The 24,355-nt window shown below is 37.5% G+C and overlaps 2 protein-coding genes across 43 annotated transcripts in view; both read left to right on the top strand.

Annotated features, from left to right (window-relative positions):
* LOC125771121 (titin-like) overlaps window positions 1–2,501 on the top strand; it is a 33,277-nt gene extending 30,776 nt beyond the window's left edge. For all 42 annotated transcript variants that reach the window (XM_049441444.1, XM_049441410.1, XM_049441445.1 and 39 more), the window contains 3 exons: window positions 369–668; window positions 839–1,144; window positions 1,213–2,501. In XM_049441444.1, coding sequence (XP_049297401.1) covers window positions 369–668; window positions 839–1,144; window positions 1,213–1,397 — 791 coding nt within the window. In that variant the 3' untranslated portion in view covers window positions 1,398–2,501. The remainder of the gene's footprint in view (window positions 1–368; window positions 669–838; window positions 1,145–1,212) is intronic.
* A 6,006-nt stretch (window positions 2,502–8,507) lies between these two features.
* LOC125771205 (uncharacterized) lies at window positions 8,508–24,187 on the top strand. The gene is made up of 3 exons (XM_049441602.1): window positions 8,508–9,326; window positions 23,619–23,820; window positions 23,906–24,187. Exons 1-3 carry the CDS (start codon window positions 9,119–9,121, stop codon window positions 24,051–24,053), a joined length of 558 nt encoding a protein of 185 aa, XP_049297559.1. The 5' UTR covers window positions 8,508–9,118; the 3' UTR covers window positions 24,054–24,187.
* Window positions 24,188–24,355: the final 168 nt, after the last annotated feature.

Raw genomic sequence — 24,355 nt, 5'->3', positions numbered from 1 at the left:
CCTTGTCCTGTTGTAACAATCGTCCTGTTCTTTGTCCTATTGGAAATTAGAATATCGATCACTAGAATTATGTTATTTGTCATCAAAACTTAAACAACTATCATCTCGTAGAACATTCTACCCAAAGACTAAACTCACTGACCACCTCTCTAGTCTACTCTAAACCAGAATTCCAAACAACTAAACCTTAACACTCAACAACTACAAGCTGCAACTAAAACAACTCAAAATAAAACTTACCCTAACCTCAAATGAAACTATTATGTTTCTAACTATATTCTGAACACTTTCCAAATCAATCCAAATCGTCCCACACCTGTAACTCATGTATGTCGTGCGCCATCAACAACACCAACTCCACCAAACAGCTCCACCATCTGCACCACGAAATCTGCGCATCACGAACGTGACCAGCAAGAGCGTGAAGCTCGAATGGCAGCAACCGGAAACGAACGGAGGCTCGGACGTGACCGGCTACATCATCGAGAAGCGCCTGACAACCGCACAGCAGTGGACCAAGATCAAGACGCTCGAGTCCAACTGTCTGTCGTACTGTGTGGACAACATGAAGGAAAAGACCGAACTGTTGTTCAGGATATTTGCCGAGAATGCGGTCGGACTTAGTGCACCGACGGTGTCGGAGAGTGTTGTGCTGAAGACACATGCCAGTAAGATAACTACCGAACCCACACTCTATTACCCTTCACCTTCTCTATGTTCTATGTGCTATCTCATCTTCTCTATATCTCTGTCCACTCTGTCCTAAAATGACTCCCCTGGGCGAGGTTATTGCTCACGAATTGTCTTTCTTTTTTTCCCTCCACAAAATAAACTGTAGCTGTTCCGTCTCCACCAACTGGTCCGCTAGAGGTGCGGTACCTGGGACCCAACATTAACATCGTCGAGTGGGGCATTCCAGAGTCGGACGGTGGTGCACCGATCGAGGGCTACAACATCGCCATCCGGAACGCGAAGAAGACGATGTGGATGGAGGTGGGTCGCGTTGCGGCTGACTGTCAGTCGTTCAACATCAAGGATCTGCAGGAAAGTGAAGACTATCTTATTCGCATCATGGCAAGGAATGAGGTCGGTATCAGTGACCCACTGGAATCGGAAGAACCGTACACGGTGCAGCTTGGCGCTGGTAAGTAGCAATCGTGAGGTTATCAACTGTTCCTTTTCACAATATCCTCCCTCGACGATCGGTTACAGCTCCGGACGATGTGCACGATGAAACGACGAGAGACTTCTCGGAGCCTACCGGCACCAACACCTCATCCTGGCTGCGGGAACACAACATGACGGCGGACATCAACAGTTACGCCCGCCATAAGCTGCTGAGGAGAAGCGAATATTTCTTCAAGCTGTGGGTCAACGCTAAGAATCTGTTCAAGTAGAGCGATTTACTCGCACCCCAAAAACCAATCGTCAGCTTCCGCGTGCAAGACGCTGACGTAGATGTATATTGCTTCTAAACCTAGACGTCAAATTTTTGGTGAAATGAGATACAATCACTAAGCTAGCAATTTTGTTCCATGCTTCTGGTGGGATCGTTCGAGTTAAACGCTATGTGTATGTGTAAATGTTGCTCAAACCGAAGATGTCTATAAACGAACGTCCTATGCTTCCCCTTCTGTGTCCCAGGCCCGAAACAATAAGCAATCCAAAGAAAAAAGGGCCCGGAAGAAAAAACTGTAAGAATCTTCATGGAACTGTGATAAAAAAAGAGCAAGCCAGCAACATCAGTAAATCTATCGGTAGAATCAATGCCAGAACGGAGGACAAAGGTACTATCGCCCGAAATATGCAAAAGCAGCGAAAGTAGATGAAGAGGCACACGCACAACCCGAAACAGTGTCACCTATATCCACTATCCCCGGTGGTGGTCACTGTTAGCAGGTTGTCTGGTGGCCTACCATAATCGTATAAATGTAAATTATTAGAGCAAAATCCAACACTCGACTAATGCGTCGGTACGACCCCGACAACGACACGCAGCAATACGACAGGGCAACCGCAGGATCTATCTGCTGCCTGGCTGCGTTGGAACATTTGTACTGCTACTCTAGCTAGAAGATGGAAACGTACGCAATGTGGACGCCACATATTCAGTTGCCATGTCCGAAGGGCGACAACATTGGTGCGAATGTTGTCCCTCATCGGGCAGGTAGGAATTGGGCCGTGCCAGATTAAAAGAAAAAAGAAAAAGCTAGCGAATCAGCGATGGAGTAGCAAACCAAACGAGAGAAAAAAACAAATACTTTCTTTATCAATTTATCTATGATCTTTGTTGAATTCTATAAACGACTAGCAAGAGAGACGAGTGACACAAGAAGCAAATAAGCGAAAGAGAGAGATACTTTATTTAAATGAATGTTTTCTATTCTGTCATGTTTATATTTTCTTTCAAAAAAAACCAAAGCAAAAGCATTAGCATGTTGAAACGATTTTTTACACTGTGTGTTGAATAAAATACAATTTTTAAAAGCTATTATTCGAAACCGATTGCCATTTTTGCACTTTGCAAAGTGTTGGTGTTTTTTTTGTTGTTGCTATTTCTAACTAAAGATGTGAGTGAGAAGAGTGAGTGAGTGAATTTAATCGTGAATAGGAGTTCATGGTTTCAACTCAGCATAAGAAATTTTTATGACTCTTTTACTTACTCATTTACGGTTTACTCACTCACTCTCTCTCTGCCGACTAATGACTCACTCCTTGGCGACTCCTATTGAGTGATTTAAACCCAAAAAGTGTATCGAAACACTTACTCACTCTTATTGCGTGAGTTAAACCGCAAAAGAGTGAGCCATTAGACGGCACAGAGAGTGAGTGAGTAAAAACCCCGAGGAGTGAGTAATTAGTCGGCAGAGAGAGAGAGTGAGTCAGTAAAAGCAAGGAGCCAAGGAGTAATTAAAAGATTAGTTTTGAGTAATATTGTTATGACTCTCAAAAGAGTGAGTAAAAGTTTCAAATCCTTATAACCACTCTTTCCACTCTGATTCAACTCCCTGAAAAGAGTGAGAATTCTCATCTCGATTTCTAACCATCTCGCAAGTATCGAAAGTTAAGGGAAGCAATTTATTTGTGTTTTCACTAATCATAACTAAGCATAACATTGTTGAGGCCGGTGCCGGTGGTGTATGTGATAAATGGCAGCGGCCCACATGGCAGGACTGGGATCAAAGCTCATCCGGAGCGTCTCCCCGAAATAAGTCTTGATAAGAAAAAAATCTACGTGATAAAATAGTCTTGAGCATAACATTGTAATTCAGCTAGCTGGGGTCATGCAACCCTGCCGAAGAGGTCATTCCGATGGAATTTCCCACAGTCCCACAGTTCAATCACAGTCGTCAACTGGCTAAATATTCCGAGGGGCAGTCGTCGTGAAGTTACGTGACGTGCACCACTAACCTACTGCGTTTCACCAGGCTGTTGCTGCTTCTCCCTGTTACGCAACCCAGCAACACCCCAAACGGGGGGGCGTGTGTGACCCAAATCGAAGAAGTTCAATGTCACGCACGAAATTCGAGCAAAATTCCTCGCCTACAACACGCGTACGTACCGATAGCGATTTGATGGGATTTGTTCGCACTCGCTATTTGTACAGCCCATTATCACCGTGTGCCATGGGTCTTTACCAGTCCCGATGCATCATGCTCGTGCGGTTATGCGCCGTGCTAATAGTGTGTGGCAACTATTGCATAATGCTTCGCGATGGTTCAGACCACCTTTTTTGCGTGTAGTAAGCACCACGCACACACACAAAAACACAAGCGCTGATGCTGATGCGCACGGTCCGTGGCGCACGTAGACTAGGGCAGGTTAATCGAAAAAAAATTCAATTAAACCAACAACCCGCTTAATCTTAACCAATCCCCCTCGCTAGTGGTTTCATTTGAACATTTTTCTTTCTATTTTTTGTCTAATCTGTCAGCACGAGCAGGAGGGATGTGAGGACTGGGTGAGGTGGGTATGTTGAAAAAAAGAAGCAATGTATCGGTTCCCAACTTTGACTAAATCCAAACAAAACTACAAGCACATCGATCGACACGAAGACGACCGTTGGAAAGGCGTAAAATAGCTCAGACTTGTCGGCCTGATCCTTACATAAGCGGTACAACAATATAATCTGTGTCATAATGCGAACCAATCGCGTATATTAAACTGATAGGGTTCGTCGCTTACCGTCGTTTACCCCCTCGTTGCAGTCTTCGGACGGCGTTTATCGTATGCATGTTTTGTTCGACATCGATGTGGTACAGGGGGGATTTTCTTTTTTCGCTTTTCCCATATTTCTCAACACCAAGTTTAACCCAAGTTGTACAGTTTAGGTGACTTGGATAAAACGAACTGTGCAGGGTAACGAATGGTTAAACAATTGCTCCTTTTACATGCTTACAATTGCTTCATTTGTAACCCAGATTTCGATTATTCGCTGCAAATGACACATGCATGTGTGACACTTGCATTTGCGGGTTAACTATCAAACTATTGTTCGATTCAGAATCATCCTTTTAACAGCAATTCCTTATTTGAATATTTTCAAAAATCGTGATAAAAGTTTTTTATTGCTATTCCCTATAAATATCACATTAAGATAACACACAGGAACTCGACCGATAGAAGAGGAAAAGTTTAATTCGTCTCTTTCCATGGGTTTAAGTCTCCTTAAGCTGTGGAAATGCACATTGCATACCAACAGGCGTAAGCATTCTAGAAAATAACGCAACGGGCAATCTAAGAGTACAATACACGGTCAATTTACTTTCGATTTACAACACGATTAGCAACAGAAGAGAATGATGGAAATCCGATCCTGCACTGCTCAAAATTAGGTGAAGAATTAGCAACAGGAAATAAATACTAGAAAAGGGTAAGATGAAATAAAATAAAGTAAGGTAAGGGGTAAGATAAGAGCTATAAAATGGTCTGCAGATGATCTGCAAAATATTTCCAAAGAAAGCAAAAGCAAATGGAAAAGCAAATAAAAATTAGGAAACAAATGGATGTTCGAGAACACGAAGACGGAATCAAGTAAGTGTACGAGAAAATGCTGAAAATAATTTTCGATAATATGGTTAGGGAATACAAAATATTTTCTTGGATTAGAAATATAACGCGATTATTCGGAAATGTATCTTAGTGTTAACATATAAAAGATGATACGGTCAGTGAACCTTTAAATGATATTATTTAGTAAAAAAAGAATTGTAGGCAGTGTAATATATAAAGATACAAAAAATAATCTTAACAGCTTCTAGTAACAATATTAAAAAATATTTCTGATTAAATGTGATTTACTTACCCAGGAAAACGATGAACGATGCGTAGGACACTTTACTTCCATAAAAACGAATTTATTTCGTTGTACAATACTGCTTCATCGCACCCATTTTGCGTTTTTAAATATTGGCATTATTTTTTACTAACACACACTAACATATGCGCTTTGGCACATTTTAAACACTACACTCGCCTACTATGGCCACACTTTTCAATAAATGATGACACGCAATAAGCATTAAGCTCATCTAGAATAGCACCTCACTTATTTTTCACCAAAAAACAACCAACACTTACATTTATTTTTTTCCCTACACAAAAGCACATACACACTTTAATCACTACACTCGCCTACAATGGCCACATTTTTTAATACACAAACTCACACAATCAGCAATAAGCCCATTGAGTAAAGGGCATCACTTTTTGGCGCCAAAAAAAACAACCAACACTTGCTAATAAGCACTTACTAATAAATAAACACTTGCACTTTTTTTTGTTCACAACGGAAGAGAGCCGCCTCCACAGCATCCAAATTTTACGGCCTAGTTTATGACAAAACTCTTTGGCAAAATGCACTACACAAAGCAAATGCGAATAATTTGCTAGCTTCCGCACATCGCACACGCACTGATTTTAAATTTCTTAGTCCCACACACACGCACACGAATTCTCTAGCGTTAGCACGTACAGCAAACTGCGCTGACCACAGTGATAGCTTCGGAGAACATTGGTGTAAGAACGCGAGAACGTACAACCGGCTGCGCAGGTAAGAACAAGATCGTGTTATCCCTTTAGCACCATCAAACAGGATACCGTTAGATCCGAATCTGTATTGATGATTTATGGACTGTCAAAAGAATTAATAAGGCGGCACGCGCACTACCTCACTACACCATAGCGTCATTAGCTTTCACATTGCTTCACCATTTATCTAACTTTACCGCTTTTTGTATAATCTTTTCTTGTGATTAACATGAATTTAACATAAAATGAGCGATTCATTCTTTTTTCACGTATACAGTTTACGCTTTACGGTGTATTGAAATCACCACGCTCGCTCGAGATGAACAAGTGTCATGGAGGCATACACTGACACACAAACGGAGCTAACGCTGGCAGCCATTTGTAACGCGCGAAAAATTTGTTCACTTTTTAATATCAAATCACACACGATTTGATCCACTAATCATTCGTTGTATGGAATCATCGAGAAAGGAAATCCCTTTTTGGCACCAAAGAACACATCTCTTGCAAAATGTACAAAGGAAGAGCACGCGGTATTGCCCGCATTACCGAGAAGTTTTTTCTCATAACTTAAATGAACCGCTGTCCGAACGCTACTGATCACACTTTCTCCTGTGCTCATTATCATGATCTCTTCTGCTTTGTTATCACGACACACCTACACAACCGTAATTGGCGAAGCGGCGTGCTCTCAGCTTCTCTCGTTCTTTCGCACACACTTCGGTTCCTGCTGGAGAGACCGAGGATAAAAAAAACCGTCGTAAACCACTCTTCGCTCCTCTCGTTCTAATCCGTTCTAACATTTATTTGGAAGCTTAGTACACGGATAGTATACGCACAGATTGAATATTTTCTGTCTCACACACTCTGGCGTTAGCATGCAGCCGTGACTAGAAGAAAGGTGTTCTTCAGCTACCAATATCCTTACACATTTCCATTTTTCGAGGCCTTCTGACCGGCTACCTACCCTGCCTTTCGTTAGAACCACCACTGATCGTACACTGCCCAAAATTTAATTACATACATGCTCACTTATTCAGATTTGACTACGAAACGGCCAACGGTGATATTTTTGAAATAATAACAACTTTTTTATAAAATTCTATTTCAAAATTTTGTTTATTTATTTATTTATTAAATTGATTCATTTAGAAATTATTTTAGATACATAAATTTATTTGTTAAAAATTCTTTTTTATGTTTTGTGACAGGATGGTAGGGAGGGGGGAAGGGCGATTACGTAAATAGTAGAGGGGGGATGCTTCCAGCGTTACGTTTTTTTTACATTAGGGAGGAAGAGGGTCAAAAATTAACAATTGTTGCGTTACGTAATCGTTGAATCATCCCTATCAGGAGTGACATTTGTGCCCTAGCCAATACTTCCTAGAAGTTAGATAACCTGTCTCGCGAGCCACCCCAAAAACACGCTCGTTAAGCGCATCAAATCGCTCGGACGCCTAACATTGGGGAAGGGTTGTTGTATTCTGAGTTCACAACTAATTCGTCCCCTGCCACTCCAACCTCCTTCATCCCGTTTCTTTCGTTCCTTTTCGCACGATCCAGATCTAGCTCGGTAATCGGGGGGAGATTGTACGAGATCACGAATGTTTGCAAGTACTTTCAGCAAAAAAAAACCGTCACCATCATATCATCGTCGAGGTCGTTTTGTTTAGGCGCCGCTTATTAAGCTGCATAGAGGGCTACATTAAGCGGAGGGAGCGATGAAAGGGAGAGTCATCCTCCAAAAGACGCTGGACCGGTCCCAAGGATCGGCTCGCTAACCAAGCAAGTAAGTACACATGTTACTCAACCGGCTCAATCCCCCCTTCTTCGGTATGGACGGCAACGAACTGTGTCGTAGGTCCCACCCAAATGGGCAACTAAACGTGCTAGGCGAGACCTACCGACCGACTGACTGCGATAAAAAAAGCAGCAAAAAGGGGGCGAATATGCGCACTAGGTCCACCATTACTTGAAGCTCTCGATTCACCCACTCGCAGCAACATCTAACCTAGTGCGCACAGTGACAGTGCTGGATAAAGGATTAAGCTTTGCTTTTATCATTTACAAATGGTTAAACAATTCCATGCTAAATTCAGAAGGTAAAATATAAAAAAGAAGAATGACAGCAAAGCAAATTTTAAATTTAAAACTCCCTTCCTAACGTTTGGTTTAAAACACTCAATGTGACATCCATCACTGTACTTACACTTTCATCGACAGTCACCATCGAAGGTGGCTGCGGCTGCACATTCAGTGCATGTGAGCGTTCCTTTCCATGGTACCCCCCATATGCACTATTACCACCATGGGTTGATGTGGGAATAAGCGGGCACGGAGAAGAAACCACACAACAACAAAACAAGCCTCTCATAAAAAGCCCCCCCCCCCCCCGCTACCACCTTCCCAGCACCACTCGAATGGCATTACATCAAAAGACTTGCGCGAGAGCAAAGCGAGAAACCTCCTTCTTTCGGTTGCACGCCAACCGTACCGGGTATTGTAGCGGGGTTTTCGGTTTCGTTGCGCTGGTTTCGGACCACACGGCAGCACCGTACCGGAGTCAGTATCCACTTGGCCGACGGTGGCACTAGACGCATCAACATTAAGCTCGCGAAGCTGTTTTCTTCTTCGCCATCGGTAATCGCATATAGGTGCAGGGCGCGCAGACAACAAACCTGCTTTATCTCGGAGTTTGAGAGGCGTGTGTGCGTAATTTTTTTTTAACGAGCTTCTTGCGATAACGCGTGTCCGCGTGTGTGTTTGTGTTTCTGACCCGCGAATCAGATATCTGGCTGACAAGTGGGATTGCATTATCCGCCAGCAGTACCCAAGACGACGCCGATGCTTACATAAACAGTGACAGATATTTGCATCTGCAACGGCAAGAAAGGAAAAGTGAAGCAAGAAATTTGTGCAGAAACCAAAACCGCAGAGTGATCTCCTCGCAGTTGTGCTAGTCGACGACACGGTGAAATAATACGACCTACCCTGTGTACTGAATATCCAATCTGCCGTAATAAGGCCTAGCTAGTGTACATTCGTGTTCAAGTGTCCCTGTAGTGTTCTTGTTCGCTGCCATTAAACGATGAAGCTGCTTAACGTGCTACCAGTCGCTGCCTACTTTTTCCTCTTCGTTCTACTCTCCTCCAGTGATTTTAACGAACGGAGATCGTTGGTGCAGGCTCAGGAACCTCTGTTCGAGTTGCCGGTACAGCTGATCGGTTTCCCGGTGATCATTCTCTCTGTCCGATTGGCAAACTTTGCCAAAAAGCTAGCCTACTCGCTAAATCCAAGTAAGTAATCATAACTCCATGGCAACTAGGAAGGTCACCGCACGTTGGTAGAACAATGCAATGTTTCGGTCTTTACGCACCACTGCCCATCAGCCCATACGTTCATGCAATAGCCCATGAGCTTTTAGTTTCGCTTCGCATCATGTAAGGACAGTTTTTTTAAGTAGGTCCTCTCAATGTAAAATTGTGTGCCGAACATGAGGTCACGACTAATTAAGCGAGAACAGCTTGTCGAAAAAAGAAATCTCCCTGCCCGTCCGACCTAGACGACGAACCCGACGGCCTAACGTGGATAGTTCCTTGAAGTTTCCCAATGTCGTGTGCCCTTTTATTGAAGCTGACGGCAACCAAAAACAAGTTTCCAGCAAGGTGTTTTGCGGCTGCTCTAGTAATCATCAATACCGCTTTCGGCTTCGCTAGCGTGTACGATTGGCAGGGCTCACAATCAGTCATCAACATTTTCCGACATCTCACCTTGTCGGCAAGGTGAACCGGTGACCATCTCCATCACTGATGATGACTTATTCAATGCACGATCTTTATCATCATCGGCGCGTCTTCGTCAGCTTGGTGTTTCTGATTTGAAAAAACACACCCCAGACGACAGTCGGTCCCAGGTTTTTGTTGGGGTGGTTGATTTTTTATTCAATTTTTGGCATTTCACAGTTTACTCTTTCTTCCTTCCACATCCAACCTCCATTCCAACAATATGCCTCACTGACTTACTGCGCTGTGCGATGAGCTATGGGGTAGCTCAACCGAGGTTGACCACTTGACCCACATTTGCGAACGCTTCAAGATGCGCACTACACGATCACTCATCTCACTCACGTACCCTCTTACTTACCCTTTCGGTTTCGGGGTATGTACACACAACAAAAAATACATAGGGGAGGCGTGGAGGATGAGTTGGCCGGTTGGCGTACCGTTTTGGGCAAAAGGGGATTTTCATTCGCGCGGACGAAACTTGCGTGTGTCCCGTTGCAGCGAAAATGATATGCGGATCGGCTGCTAAGTGATGCAGTCGGATTCCGTTTGTGCCCGACGAACCGTGTCCAGCGTGGCCAGATGTCGAAACGAAACGATCGCCTGCAGCTCTGGTCGGCGTTGGCTTTTTGGAAGGGATATTTGGGGTTTCAAAAAAAAAGGTACAAAACTTTATGCCGCATGTCGGAAGCGGTTTGCGCTCGTTTCGGGCCCAGCTTCACGTCTTGGCCAATGGGTATGACCCGGCTGCGTGACCTTATTTTCAAGCCACCACCTGTTGCGGTGGATGATGGAAAAGATGAAACATGTCTGAGTGTTGTGTAGCGTCATGCGGAGTGGGACAAAAAGCTCATTAAAATATTTTACCAACCAGGAGTAAAACCAACTGTAAATGACAGCACACCCTGTAATGCTCGGGAAGAATCAGACTGTCGGGACGGACGGGTACTTCCAGTTTGTGTTAATTTTCGAACACCAACGGAAAGTAACGGAAGGTCGTCCGGTTGTTTGGGCAATTACAGCTTGCTCACCACACAGGAAACGAATTCCTGAAATGGAACAACATTTTTTGGTAGAATTAATGATAAGTGGAGTGCGTCCTTCTGTCAGCCGAATCGTTGGCCATAAGCGGCAAACTTAATGGAGTATTTTATTGCGTGTTGAAAGAGCTTCAGCCCACCAGGCCAGAGTTGTTAAAAGCTTCAAGTCCAAGTTGAAGAATGGAGAATTACGGATCTGCATGACAGTGAGTTTGAATATAAAGGGGCTGTTACTACTTGAGAAGGTTGTGTCTAAAGACAGCACACTTACGAAGCTTCTCAATTTCTGAAAGAGAAATTCCTCCCTGATCAATCGACGGAGTACAAAGCAAAAAATTGGGTCCATTAATCGCACCTTCGTCTGGGAGGGGTTTGTTTTTGCAATGCTTTCGTTCCCCCTTAATGCCTTCGCTGTCAATCCGTCACTTATTGTCCAAACCATTAAGGCAGGTGCTTGAACAACCAAATGCAGGAAGGCTCTCTCGTGGTGATTAATCCAGCAACAGCAGTAAAAAGACGCATAAACTAAACGATCCACATCGAGCATTACCGATCTTTCACTCGATCGTATTTGATTGGGAGGAATGAAAAGAAAAAAGCCCTCCTTCCCCATCTAATATGGAAACAGTTGTCATTTCCTTATTGGCAAGCAAAAATGAAGGTTTTTTTTTGTTGGTTTTCTTAGCAAAAGGAAAGTGAAGCCCAGGCAGCGCACAGCACAGCGGTTGAAACATATATTAGCCAGCACTAATTTCTTCTTCATTCCTGCCTTCAAAACAGCCGTGCTGTGCTTTGTTCCTACATTACTCCACCGGGCACTTCATTACCAATGTGGCGGTTTTTTTGTTGCTCATTAAAACCGTTTGCATCGAATCTTCGAACCCTCGGTGGAATGATGGTTTTCTTCTTCATTTTCTGCTTCTTTGGAAGGTAAGACACCCAATCGACAGACCCAGAGACCAGCTCCGAACCGACGGGCATCACGTAATCGCATCAAAATAGAAGCGCATTGCATAAATATGCTTTAAACTGTGTCGATGCTCGAACTAAACTGCGTACCCACCGGTGGCTGGCCGGATTCGTTCGAGTCGGTTCCAAATTGGGCCGTTGTTTTCTGGCTGGCTGGGTGGCATGCGATGGAATGGAGCGTAAAACGAAAGTGAATCGACCCAACGTGGGCAGGTTGATAATAAACCGTAGAAGCATTCTCAAAGCTTTACAGGGCAACAAACATTACCAACAAAACTGGTTCCAACAGCAACCAAAAATTGTCCACTGAGAGGCCTTTGAACTTTTGATCATCTTCTCATTTCATTACTTGGCTAAAGAGTAGAAAGAGCCCACAAGTTTTACGAGCGTGCAAGTTGCACGCAAAACAGCAAAAAGTACGCCCATCCCTAGGCCATCTTGGATTTCGAGCGGAGTGCAATGCGCATTGCATACACTGACGGCGTATAACGCTTAGAATTTGTAACGCTTGGAAATTCAAATAATTGGATATTCGACGGTTTATACCATTTATAATTATTTCGGTTTGTCTCGCTTTTGCAAAAAAATATGTTTTAAAATTGGAAACAGTTTCTGAAACAGTGTGAAAAGTTTTTAATTATTTATCATATTATTTTATATTGAATAAGGTGGCGTTGTAATAAATTAAATTAAGCAAAATAACCAATTTAATTACAGCGGATCATCCTTTAAGGGTGTTTTGCAATGATCGAAAGGGTGCTGCGCTGCTTCTAGTTTAGTTAACTGCAACCTATTATTTTATCGCTCTTATTTATCAAACGCTTTTTGGTTAAATGATATTTAATTTAAAAAATGACAAATTTAGCTATAAAAATCTCTTGTCACGCTATTCATAAGATAAATACTCTTAAATGTCTGCATTGAATTGTATGACATTTTCTTTGTGTATTTTTTAGATATGAGATTATTAATATGTATAAGATAATATATGTGAAGCGTAAGCTTGGACATTAAATGTCGCTATACCAGCCGGTCACTTTTTATGTAAGAATCCACATGTTTGGCCTAGTGGCACATAATTAAATAAAATGAGGTTGAATGTGTTTTATTTTAGATTCATCGATTACGGCAGCATCAGAGCTTTTGAGGGATTTTCTCTGAAGAGGTCTTGGCCTGTCATTTATGGTGTTTGTTGCACAATCGTGTAAATCGGAAATTATTTAAAAAGTGAGAGGTAAAACACATTTAGCCCTGGAAAATGTCTTGTGAAATTTGTACACTTCAGCATCTTGAGGCTGACAGTACGATCAAAGCCGTAATCATGAATTTTAAATAAGTAATGTAATACACATTGAATTAAATTGCACAGTGAATTTTACAAAACGATAGTAGCAGCAGTAGGAAGGACCGTTGTTATTAATGCACAGTGAGATGCTTTTTTATAAATCTCCGTCATGGAAAATAAATGCACTGATAAGCACTGCGTATCCGTATTATAGACCAACATCACTACTTCCTCCATTAAAATTCATTTGTAGAGGGCAAAGGTAGCCTAGCCAGGTCTGACCCAGGTCAGACAGTAAAAAACAGTACAGTAAAAAAATAATTTTAGGGTCGACTTTTTAGCTTGAATCCTTTTTGTTTTAAATGCTTCCATGCTGTGCTTTTGCTCGTTGGACAGATTACACTACACATACTTTTAATATTAGGTGTTAATTGATAATCATTTATTATCAGCTTTTCTTATTTTTTTTTGTTCGGTGAGAACGGCCTGGTCGTATCAAGACTTGTTTTTATCACGTAACAGGATAGTCAGTTCTTGGATGGTCCGGATGAGATTTGAAGCCTGGTTCTGTCAACCGGCGCCGTTTATCACATACACCACCGGGCAGCCCCATCTTTTTTAAAATTATTATTATTGTATTTTATTTATTGCATTAACACATTTCATTGTATTTTTCAACCAATTTCCATTAGCCTACGATTTTAAGAACATTTTCCTTGATTGGGGCCAAGCAAGGCGTGACGATTTTTTAATTGTTTCTTGAATGTTTACCATTATACAATGCATTTATCAATTAGTATGTGTTGGCAGTGCAATGCATTATGCAATGCATTTATCAAGTAGTATGTGCTGGCAGTGCGAAATGAGTGCAGCAAATAATTAGTCATTAGTAATGATTTTCAAGCTTTGGTAAGATTTTCGTATTTAAGATACAATAATCTTAAAGGTACTGGCCTTCTTGCACTTATAGCTACCAGTCCTGAATGGACAGTTTTGCAAAAATGCAGTGGCCTGGATGGGATCTGTTAGCGTTTTTTTATAGGGAAAATTACAGCCGGTACTTCTAAACAGGCCGTTCCTTTCCCTATGATCAAATTAACGCTTAAACAAAAAACATGGCTGGAAACTTTCAGACCGAATTTTTAAATTGCAAAACATGAAAAATTAATTTAGAAACATGCATCGCTTTAAACTTTCTAGGTGGGAATTTAGATTATTTTTTTACAGCTTTACCACATAGGCTCTACTATCGTGTTAATCTCGAAATTATTGGTACAGAACTAGGGTATTAATCTTATCATATTAATCAGTGACAAAGGTGACTGTTAGACTGACAGACTGTTTCGGCTGGTCGCACCAGTTCATGCTCAATCGCTGATTTTGGCCATGCATTTATTAAATAGCGTTTTATCCATTTCATTCATTTATCGCATTCAAACACTCTAAGAAAAACTGCTTGAATTTCAAATATGAAAAAGTTTAACAAAATAGATACCAAACATGGGATCTCAAGTAAAATCTTCTCTCTTCTCTCTCTGACTTTTCGGTCATTCGGAAAAGAATTATTAAAAAATTTAATTACATTTGTCATATAAGTGCTAAAGCTAAAAAATTGTCGAAAAGGAAATCTAATTCTTTAACACATTCAGAATGTCGTAGTAGTTATCATTGTTGTAGCTCAAATAATATTTTAAGTTTTATCGCTGTTCTTGCACCCTAAACAAGAAGTACCTACCAAGCTAGGACTTTTAACTTTCCTCTCGGTGGGCCACTAAATAACAAGCAACCTTCAAAGAGGACAATAAAAGGTCGGTTTATTGAATATACATGCACGTTCGCATGGTTCTTGTGAAATTAATCAAATTTTGAAGAGATGCAGTGCTATAAGCTTCCGCACTCCAAATTTCTGGGTTTTTGCTATCTCTTCAAAGGATTGGTTTTTGATGAGTTTTATCGTGCGAGTAGCTCCACTTATTTCATTTTTTTTTTGTTAATTTGATCTTTTATATTTAATTTTAATTTGAACCATGTATTTAATTCACTGTTACTTTCTTCGGTGTATGTTTCAGTGTTTTTTTTTATTTAAATATTTTATTGATATTTCCTGCACCTTTAATCACTTGAAAAACTATCTTTGGCATGTGGTGAACCAAATTTTTCAGTATTCGATATACTAAATACTCCCATGCTTCGGAAACAGCTACTTTTAGCTATCTTGTTGGAGCACGTCCTTTTTCCTGAGATTTTTCAAATAAATAGTACTAAACAGCTTGTTAGCACGGCATGACTGTTGAAGAGATTCATTTTACACGGCGTAAAAGTTAAATTTAATTTTGCTCTCGAACAAAATCCTATCCACGCCATTATCGACTCTTCACCGAAATTTTATTTGGAAAAGAATTGAGGATGCCAATAGCCGTTTAGCCCAACTGGTACATCAAGGTAAAAAAAAATTTCGTGAGAAATGATCACTTGTAGTTGGTATATCTCCACTACAATTTTTCTTTATTATCAAATTATCACGATAATCATACCGTGTTCCTCTAACGTGCCCCTTTTTTCTTTGCGTAAGTCACTCGTAGTTGTTTGTGTACCAGTGTCAAATTTGGAATCCCATTCAATGTAGAGCGAATTACATTCGTATTGTTTTTTAAAACAGTGCGAATAGTTTCGCTGTATACTGGTAAGCACAGTGATAATTTTATTTCTGCGAGTGAAACGGTTGATCGGTTGCCAAATTCAGAATACGTCTTTTGTCCCTCGGGGGTAGTTTCGATTTTCTTTGGTTTCGTTTTGCTAAACCATAATTGGCAGGATCTTTTAAGTAATTTCTAATTACTTTATCCGATCTACCGATTCGCGTTGGAATTTCTCATAATGAAACAGATTGAAACAGATTTGTGCCTAAACACTTCAACCATGCTCTATTCTTTTTCGTTTACCGCAGTACTTGACAGTAGTCATATTGACATTTTTTCCAAGAATTTTCCAGGTGATGAAAGGTACAGAAAATGCAACAAAATATTTAAAAACAATAAAACCGTATGGAAAAAATATCAACAAGTTAAATATACGTTTTTAACTAACAAAAATTACAAAAAAATAATATCTATAAAATTCATCAAAAATGTGATAAATTCCTCTTTTTTAATAACAAATAAAATTCCTATATTGACGAACAAATTATCCTTTGAAGAAATAGCAAAACCCAAGAAATTTGGGGTGCGGCCATAGAAACTGATAGCTCTGTATGTGGACTCTATTAAAACAATTTTAAATAATGAATTTAAAATTACCAAAAATCACTTTTTAATAAAATTCATATGAATATTTATCACATTTTGATTTTTAATCACTTTTTTTATTATGTAAAATTTATCATTGAAGTTTTTATGACTTTTGTAAAAATGTTAATCAAAATATGTGTATGTTGTAGGTGGTGAACATTTCGAGATGAATTACACTATGCATCTTACGATAGTTTTGTTGTTCCGTTTTCCTATCGCGGAAGCAGGGCAGGACGAAATTAAGTAATCGCACAACGCCGCTTAAATATTCAAATAGCATGAACGAGTAAATGTATAAGCACAATCTGACCTGTTTTACAAAACAGGCTTAGACTATCGTGTAGTACTCATTTGATTACTCAGGAGAAAATGTTATGGATGAACTAGATGCGATTTATTTAAATATATAAATTCCTTTTTTTATTATTTAACGAACAATTAGGCCGTTTTTCTTTGATTAAGTATTACTAATACGAATTAGCTAAAGACTAAATAGGTCTAAAAATTCGTTAAAATTTTTAATATCATCTTCATACGTTATTCATCACATCATACGTTATTCAATAATATGAGTGAATAGAACGGTCAACAAAATTAAAATTATGTATCTTTTTACAGGAAGAATTTAGTATTCAAATGTTAAAAACCATGTGCAACTTATCTGCCACAGGAACTGGGGCTGCATTGCCTATATCCTTGCTCGCTTCCGACTGGTAATCGTGCGCTGTTTAAACTGCGCGATGTGACCGTTCGTTTCACTTCTAGTGATGGATAACTTTGCGCTAAGGGTCAAGTTCAAAGAGGAAGCAGGACAGGTAGCCATTTGAGGAAGAGGCAATGATAATGTGCCTGTAAACAAATACAGCTCTTTTTTCGGGGGGAAAGGATAGCCAGTATGACCTATTTGCAACAGAGCCGGTACGGTGTCAGATCCGTATCGAGTTCAAATCCCAATAGGTTAAACTTTTCTTTCTTTACATAAACTTTTAATACGCACGATTTATGCGTATTTTGGCAAGATTAGGCTTTTAATATGTGTTTTATTATGACCTCGTTGTTCCATTTCTTTCATTTCCGTTGTAAGATTAATTATTAAACATTCGATTGCCGCGGTGTAGTAACTAAATGGAGGATTTTTTTTATTAACGTAGACTATCCTTATTATTTAAAATTGTTACGCTACTTATAGTTATGTGAATAAGGGACAATTCCTTCCCTCATTTAAATGGAGGATATATTTTTAAAATAATGTTTAGCTAGTAAACACTGACATAGCAACATATTCTCGCTGATCACAGCTATCTGATTCTCCCATTTTTTTTACTCTCGCTTAATATATAGGTATTGTTAATATATTGTTAATTTTTAGTATTAATTTTTTGTATTAGTTCTAAGTTTATAATTACAAACATACATACATAAAATACATACATAAAAACATAAAAACATAAAAACATAAAAACATAAAAACATAAAAACATAAAAACATAAAAACATAAAAACATAAAAACATAAAAACATAAAAACATAAAAACATAAAAACATAAAAACATAAAAACATAAAAACATAAAAACATAAAAACATAAAAACATAAAAACATAAAAACATAAAAACATAAAAACATAAAAACATAAAAACATAAAAACATAAAAACATAAAAACATAAAAACATAAAAACATAAAAACATAAAAACATAAAAACATAAAAACATAAAAACATAAAAACATAAAAACATAAAAACATAAAAACATAAAAACATAAAAACATAAAAACATAAAAACATAAAAACATAAAAACATAAAAACATAAAAACATAAAAACATAAAAACATAAAAACATAAAAACATAAAAACATAAAAACATAAAAACATAAAAACATAAAAACATAAAAACATAAAAACATAAAAACATAAAAACATAAAAACATAAAAACATAAAAACATAAAAACATAAAAACATAAAAACATAAAAACATAAAAACATAAAAACATAAAAACATAAAAACATAAAAACATAAAAACATAAAAACATAAAAACATAAAAACATAAAAACATAAAAACATAAAAACATAAAAACATAAAAACATAAAAACATAAAAACATAAAAACATAAAAACATAAAAACATAAAAACATAAAAACATAAAAACATAAATATCGTTTACCTTGTTGTATACTTAAAATATTCAACCAAAATTTTAATCTATCAGCCAGCCTAGTCGATGAGTTGATCATTGATCGTTTGGGCATATTTTTGCTATTTGTATTTGCGTATGTATCTCTTTCAACTGTTTCACCTGTATGGTTTGACATCGTAGCGTATTGGCTAAACTTATACACTAAAATATATGTTTTTATGTTTTTATGTTTTTATGTTTTTATGTTTTTATGTTTTTATGTTTTTATGTTTTTATGTTTTTATGTTTTTATGTTTTTATGTTTTTATGTTTTTATGTTTTTATGTTTTTATGTTTTTATGTTTTTATGTTTTTATGTTTTTATGTTTTTATGTTTTTATGTTTTTATGTTTTTATGTTTTTATGTTTTTATGTTTTTATGTTTTTATGTTTTTATGTTTTTATGTTTTTATGTTTTTATGTTTTTATGTTTTTATGTTTTTATGTTTTTATGTTTTTATGTTTTTATGTTTTTATGTTTTTATGTTTTTATGTTTTTATGTTTTTATGTTTTTATGTTTTTATGTTTTTATGTTTTTATGTTTTTATGTTTTTATGTTTTTATGTTTTTATGTTTTTATGTTTTTATGTTTTTATGTTTTTATGTTTTTATGTTTTTATGTTTTTATGTTTTTATGTTTTTATGTTTTTATGTTTTTATGTTTTTATGTTTTTATGTTTTTATGTTTTTATGTTTTTATGTTTTTATGTTTTTATGTTTTTATATTTTTATTATAAATACATATATCTGCCATTTAGGCTAAACAATGATCCTAATTATAAACTTAGAACTAATACAAAAAATTAATACTAAAAATTAACAATATATTAACAATACCTATATATTAAGCGAGAGTAAAAAAAATGGGAGAATCAGATAGCTGTGATCAGCGAGAATATGTTGCTATGTCAGTGTTTACTAGCTAAACATTATTTTAAAAATATATCCTCCATTTAAATGAGGGAAGGAATTGTCCCTTATTCACATAACTATAAGTAGCGTAACAATTTTAAATAATAAGGATAGTCTACGTTAATAAAAAAAATCCTCCATTTAGTTACTACACCGCGGCAATCGAATGTTTAATAATTAATCTTACAACGGAAATGAAAGAAATGGAACAACGAGGTCATAATAAAACACATATTAAAAGCCTAATCTTGCCAAAATACGCATAAATCGTGCGTATTAAAAGTTTATGTAAAGAAAGAAAAGTTTAACCTATTGGGATTTGAACTCGATACGGATCTGACACCGTACCGGCTCTGTTGCAAATAGGTCATACTGGCTATCCTTTCCCCCCGAAAAAAGAGCTGTATTTGTTTACAGGCACATTATCATTGCCTCTTCCTCAAATGGCTACCTGTCCTGCTTCCTCTTTGAACTTGACCCTTAGCGCAAAGTTATCCATCACTAGAAGTGAAACGAACGGTCACATCGCGCAGTTTAAACAGCGCACGATTACCAGTCGGAAGCGAGCAAGGATATAGGCAATGCAGCCCCAGTTCCTTTGGCAGATAAGTTGCACATGGTTTTTAACATTTGAATACTAAATTCTTCCTGTAAAAAGATACATAATTTTAATTTTGTTGACCGTTCTATTCACTCATATTATTGAATAACGTATGATGTGATGAATAACGTATGAAAATGATATTAAAAATTTTAACGAATTTTTAGACCTATTTAGTCTTTAGCTAATTCGTATTAGTAATATTTAAATAAAGAGATATTCATTAGATATTAAAAAAATAAATTTATATTTTTCAATAATTCACATCTACTACATCCATACTTATTCTCTCGTCGGTAATCGCATGGGCTGTTGTATTTGTTCTAAGTCTAAGCCAGCAATTTTTGGATATATATGTTTTATAAAACCGTTCACTTTATGGTTATAAATTAGCTCGGTCGTGCTATGTAACTATTTGAGTAATCACTAAAAATTCGTCCTGCCCACGTTCCCCGATGGTTGACCGGAAAACAAAACTATCGTAAAACGCGTAAGACGATCCGGCACGATCTTTCTGGTCCTTCTCGTTCTGGAGTTTCTATGCCATCCAACCCAAGTTTGCAGGCGAAGGTATCAATGTTTACAGTCGTTTTCGCTAACCTGTAGGACATGGTACCGGTTTTGAATGACGAACGGAACTGAAGAGTTTTGAAACCTTCATTATTATTTTGCTCGTTAGTCAGATCAGGTTACGAGTGAGCATTGAGAATATTGTTTGATGCTCATTGATTACATGACAAAGCTACGATGTTCGCAACCACATTTTTCTCCGGCAATAAGCCGTAAACACTGGCCATAAACCAAGAAACATTTTTACACCGTACCCATCATAGGACTCGCGAATTATTCTGGAAAAACATTGCTTGTCGTCATTATGTCAATAGTTTTGTCGCACATCGCCAACTCTCCCTGGACTGCTAATTTACGATCAATAAAAGAGTTCTAGTAAAACTTTAAACTTAGCAAATAGTTTTCTCAAACTATTGCCTTATCAAAAATGAGGATAAAAGAATTACCTTCAAACCAAAAATCAGTGGTGGAGTCCTGGAACAAATTTTGTAGACTTTGCAGAATGAAAGAGCTTCTGAAATTGATGGGACGAGAAACATTGCAAATGACAATAGATTTTCATCAGCATAGAAGTGCAAAATCGGTATGCGAAACATTAACGTTTGCGTTAACATTTGTTTTGTTTGTTGTAATTAACACATTGTGTGAAATGTCGATCATTTTTGATAGACAATGATATTGCCGTGGACAGTGATATCAACGTGGTTGTCATTTAGAAAAAATTGAAAAAAACCATAACAAACGAGTCAAAAAAAAATCCAATTATATTCCAAAAGAAAGAAAACTAATGTATGTAGTTGTGTACGAAATTCAAAATTATTCAAATATTCAATACAGCCTGAATTATTACAGTTTTAAGATGAAAAATTCCCAATCCCCTTACAAAATGTATGGCATACCCGGGTATGCTGGTCGTAGACTTGAGGGTGTAAATTTGGTCGTTGACACTACGGTTAATTTATGAGATAAGCTAGGGAGAGGATCAACCAAATCAAAAAATTATAGAGTGTTAATATTACATGGAGCATTTTTCGACCAGGTCAAAACATATTTTACAATAAGCGTAAAATTGAAAACTCGTACGAGTTAGTTGAATCTAATAATTGTCAACTCTGCAACCGGATTTCCGGGGTATGATTTTGATTTTCAAACTTGAAAAACTTTTTACAGAGAAGTCCTCACCAAATACACAGATTAAAAAAAATCAACAGGTCTTGTTCTTGTGGATAACGAAAAGGCTTTCGATAAAATTTGGCATCAAGGACTGTTACACTAATTAATTAACATCATAATTTTCATCAAAATAATTGAATCCTTGTTTAAACCTTTCACGACCTAGGGAAATATTTTTCCCATCTACAAGAATCGTTACCGATTGTTCAATTATTATTGTAACAATGTTTTCGAAACGAAATACCAAAATTAAACGTATGTGAAAGGCGGCTAATGTCTTTCTGAACGAATAAAGAAAAACTTTAAAATATTATTGTGCCAAAAAACATACATGCGTTTTGTGTGACATCCATTTGACCTTCACAAGCGCACGTAATTGTTTCGTGGAAAACCATAAATATCTATGTATTTTACTTTTCTGCGATGTATTATAATGCAATTTGTATTAGAAAGCAATACAAAAAAATACCGATCCAAAAAATCAAACTCAAAATAAAAGTTATATTACTGTTATGGTCCATACGAAAACATATTTCGTTTAAATCATAGAAAACTTACACATCCTGCCATGTTTTTCTGAGGGTATTCTCTTATTATCCACCCCCTATAGCTAAAATATTATGTTTTATTAGCATTTTTAGTCTTTGATTGCTCATGGTCGTGAAGGAGTGAACCAGACTCTCAGAAGTATAAATACACCAAAATTATATCGTGTAAATGAACCTAATCGACGTTTAGGCAACAAATTAAATAAATTAGAATGTTACTAGTGAGGCTAGAGGAATGGAAATTTTAGGATCCTGGAAGCCATGAACATAATGGAAGCGTAAATCTACATATTTGTCCCATGGCTTCAGTTATAAACATTTTCACTCAAACCAATCAACCACTTAATCAGGTTCGAGGATTAATTCGAACAGGCAATGCGGTTAATGAATCTATTATTTGACTACTCCATGATAACTAGGAGAGAGTAAAGAGAAGCATAGAATTTTAATTGAACGAAAAATCAAATACCATAACATGATCTGAACTACAACGTTAAGTAAACCTGGGTTAGAAACTTACTCCTTAATATACGTAGAATATTTTAGTTAAAAATATAAAATTATATCGTGTCTAAATATCTAAATCTATAACAAATCCTTCGCGGATACACGCAGAATCGTAGGATACATTTGGTACACTTTACAGTTTAACTGTTAAGTCGAGCTCATAAAATCATGTTAAATAATTATATATATAATCATGTATAAAAATTCAGAAATACTCATAATGAAACTTAATTACAAAAATGACGAGCATTTTATCCTCATATTTTCACATTACTTTAATACTTTTATTAATGCCTAATAATAATTAATTAATTAATCATCTAATTATATAAGTAATTAATTAATGAATTAAACATATCGTCATTTATTTATTTTTTATCTGTTTAAAAAATTTGGCATCCATTCTGTATTACTGATCAATTAATCTATTTTTCGTTATAATTTATTAACAACCTTTTCGCTGAAATTCTTATTAAATCTTAAAAAACCAAAATATATTATCATTTCCAACCGCCATATGATGCGATTAATTCAAATTCCAAGCGTTATACAAAAAAAATGAAGCATTTCGCAACGCATCGGCAAAACGCCTGTATCTATGCAACGCGCATTCGTTTTCAATACAACTTTCAATATGGCGGAGCAATGGTCCAACCTGGGAACCACCTACCAACTTGTGGGCTCTTTCTACTCTTTAGCCCATTACTTTGTTTCTTCTCCTCCTTCTTCTTGCAGAGACTTACCAATCTCGTAGCCGGCGGGAGACGTTGCATCCGGAAGAACTGTCACGGCTAGCGATCGATGTCGTACAGGCGGAGAGAAAAATTCTTCACGAGTTCGGCCCTAAGGCATGCATCGAGGAGGAACCGTGCCGGATTCACGCTGTCAGCAGCGCACGGCTAGACAACTATCAGCCAGACTGGGAGGATATTTTGAAGTAAGGAAACATTTATGTTCTAACTTACTTGAACTCCACATCACAGCCCGATTACTAATCTGCATAATGGTTCCAACTCTCACAGAAACTACAAAACACAGACGAGCGGCATGAAGCAATGGTACTTGCTGTCCGTGTTCCTCGGTGACTATTTGCGGGACGTGCAGTTCTGCAAGCAGCTGGCCAAGCGATTAGACTGCAATCGATACCAGAGACCGTTCCTGCGAGACTGAACAACCCTAGTGGCGGTGCTTAGCTGTAAATTAACAAGTTGTACATAGTCCGAAAAGCAATCGACCAATAAAGAAGCGATAACGTTTAGGTGTAAGTATAGACAAAAAAATAAATACCTTTTACTATAAAGTGACACTGAAACGATGCGTGTAAATATGTTCCCAAGGTCGTTATGAACCACGAAAGAAATACTTCTTCAGGATGTTTATCTACCATTGACACGTTTTGTGATCGATCACGTATACGATCGTCACATGGGTGAGGTGAAGCAATGGATTAAATTCATGAATTTAAATGGATC

This window comes from Anopheles funestus, chromosome 3RL, assembly GCF_943734845.2.
Source record: "Anopheles funestus chromosome 3RL, idAnoFuneDA-416_04, whole genome shotgun sequence".
In the NCBI taxonomy this organism is placed as follows: domain Eukaryota; kingdom Metazoa; phylum Arthropoda; class Insecta; order Diptera; family Culicidae; genus Anopheles; species Anopheles funestus.
Note: the sequence above shows the minus strand (reverse complement) of the source record. Positions and strands in the feature narration are given on the sequence as shown.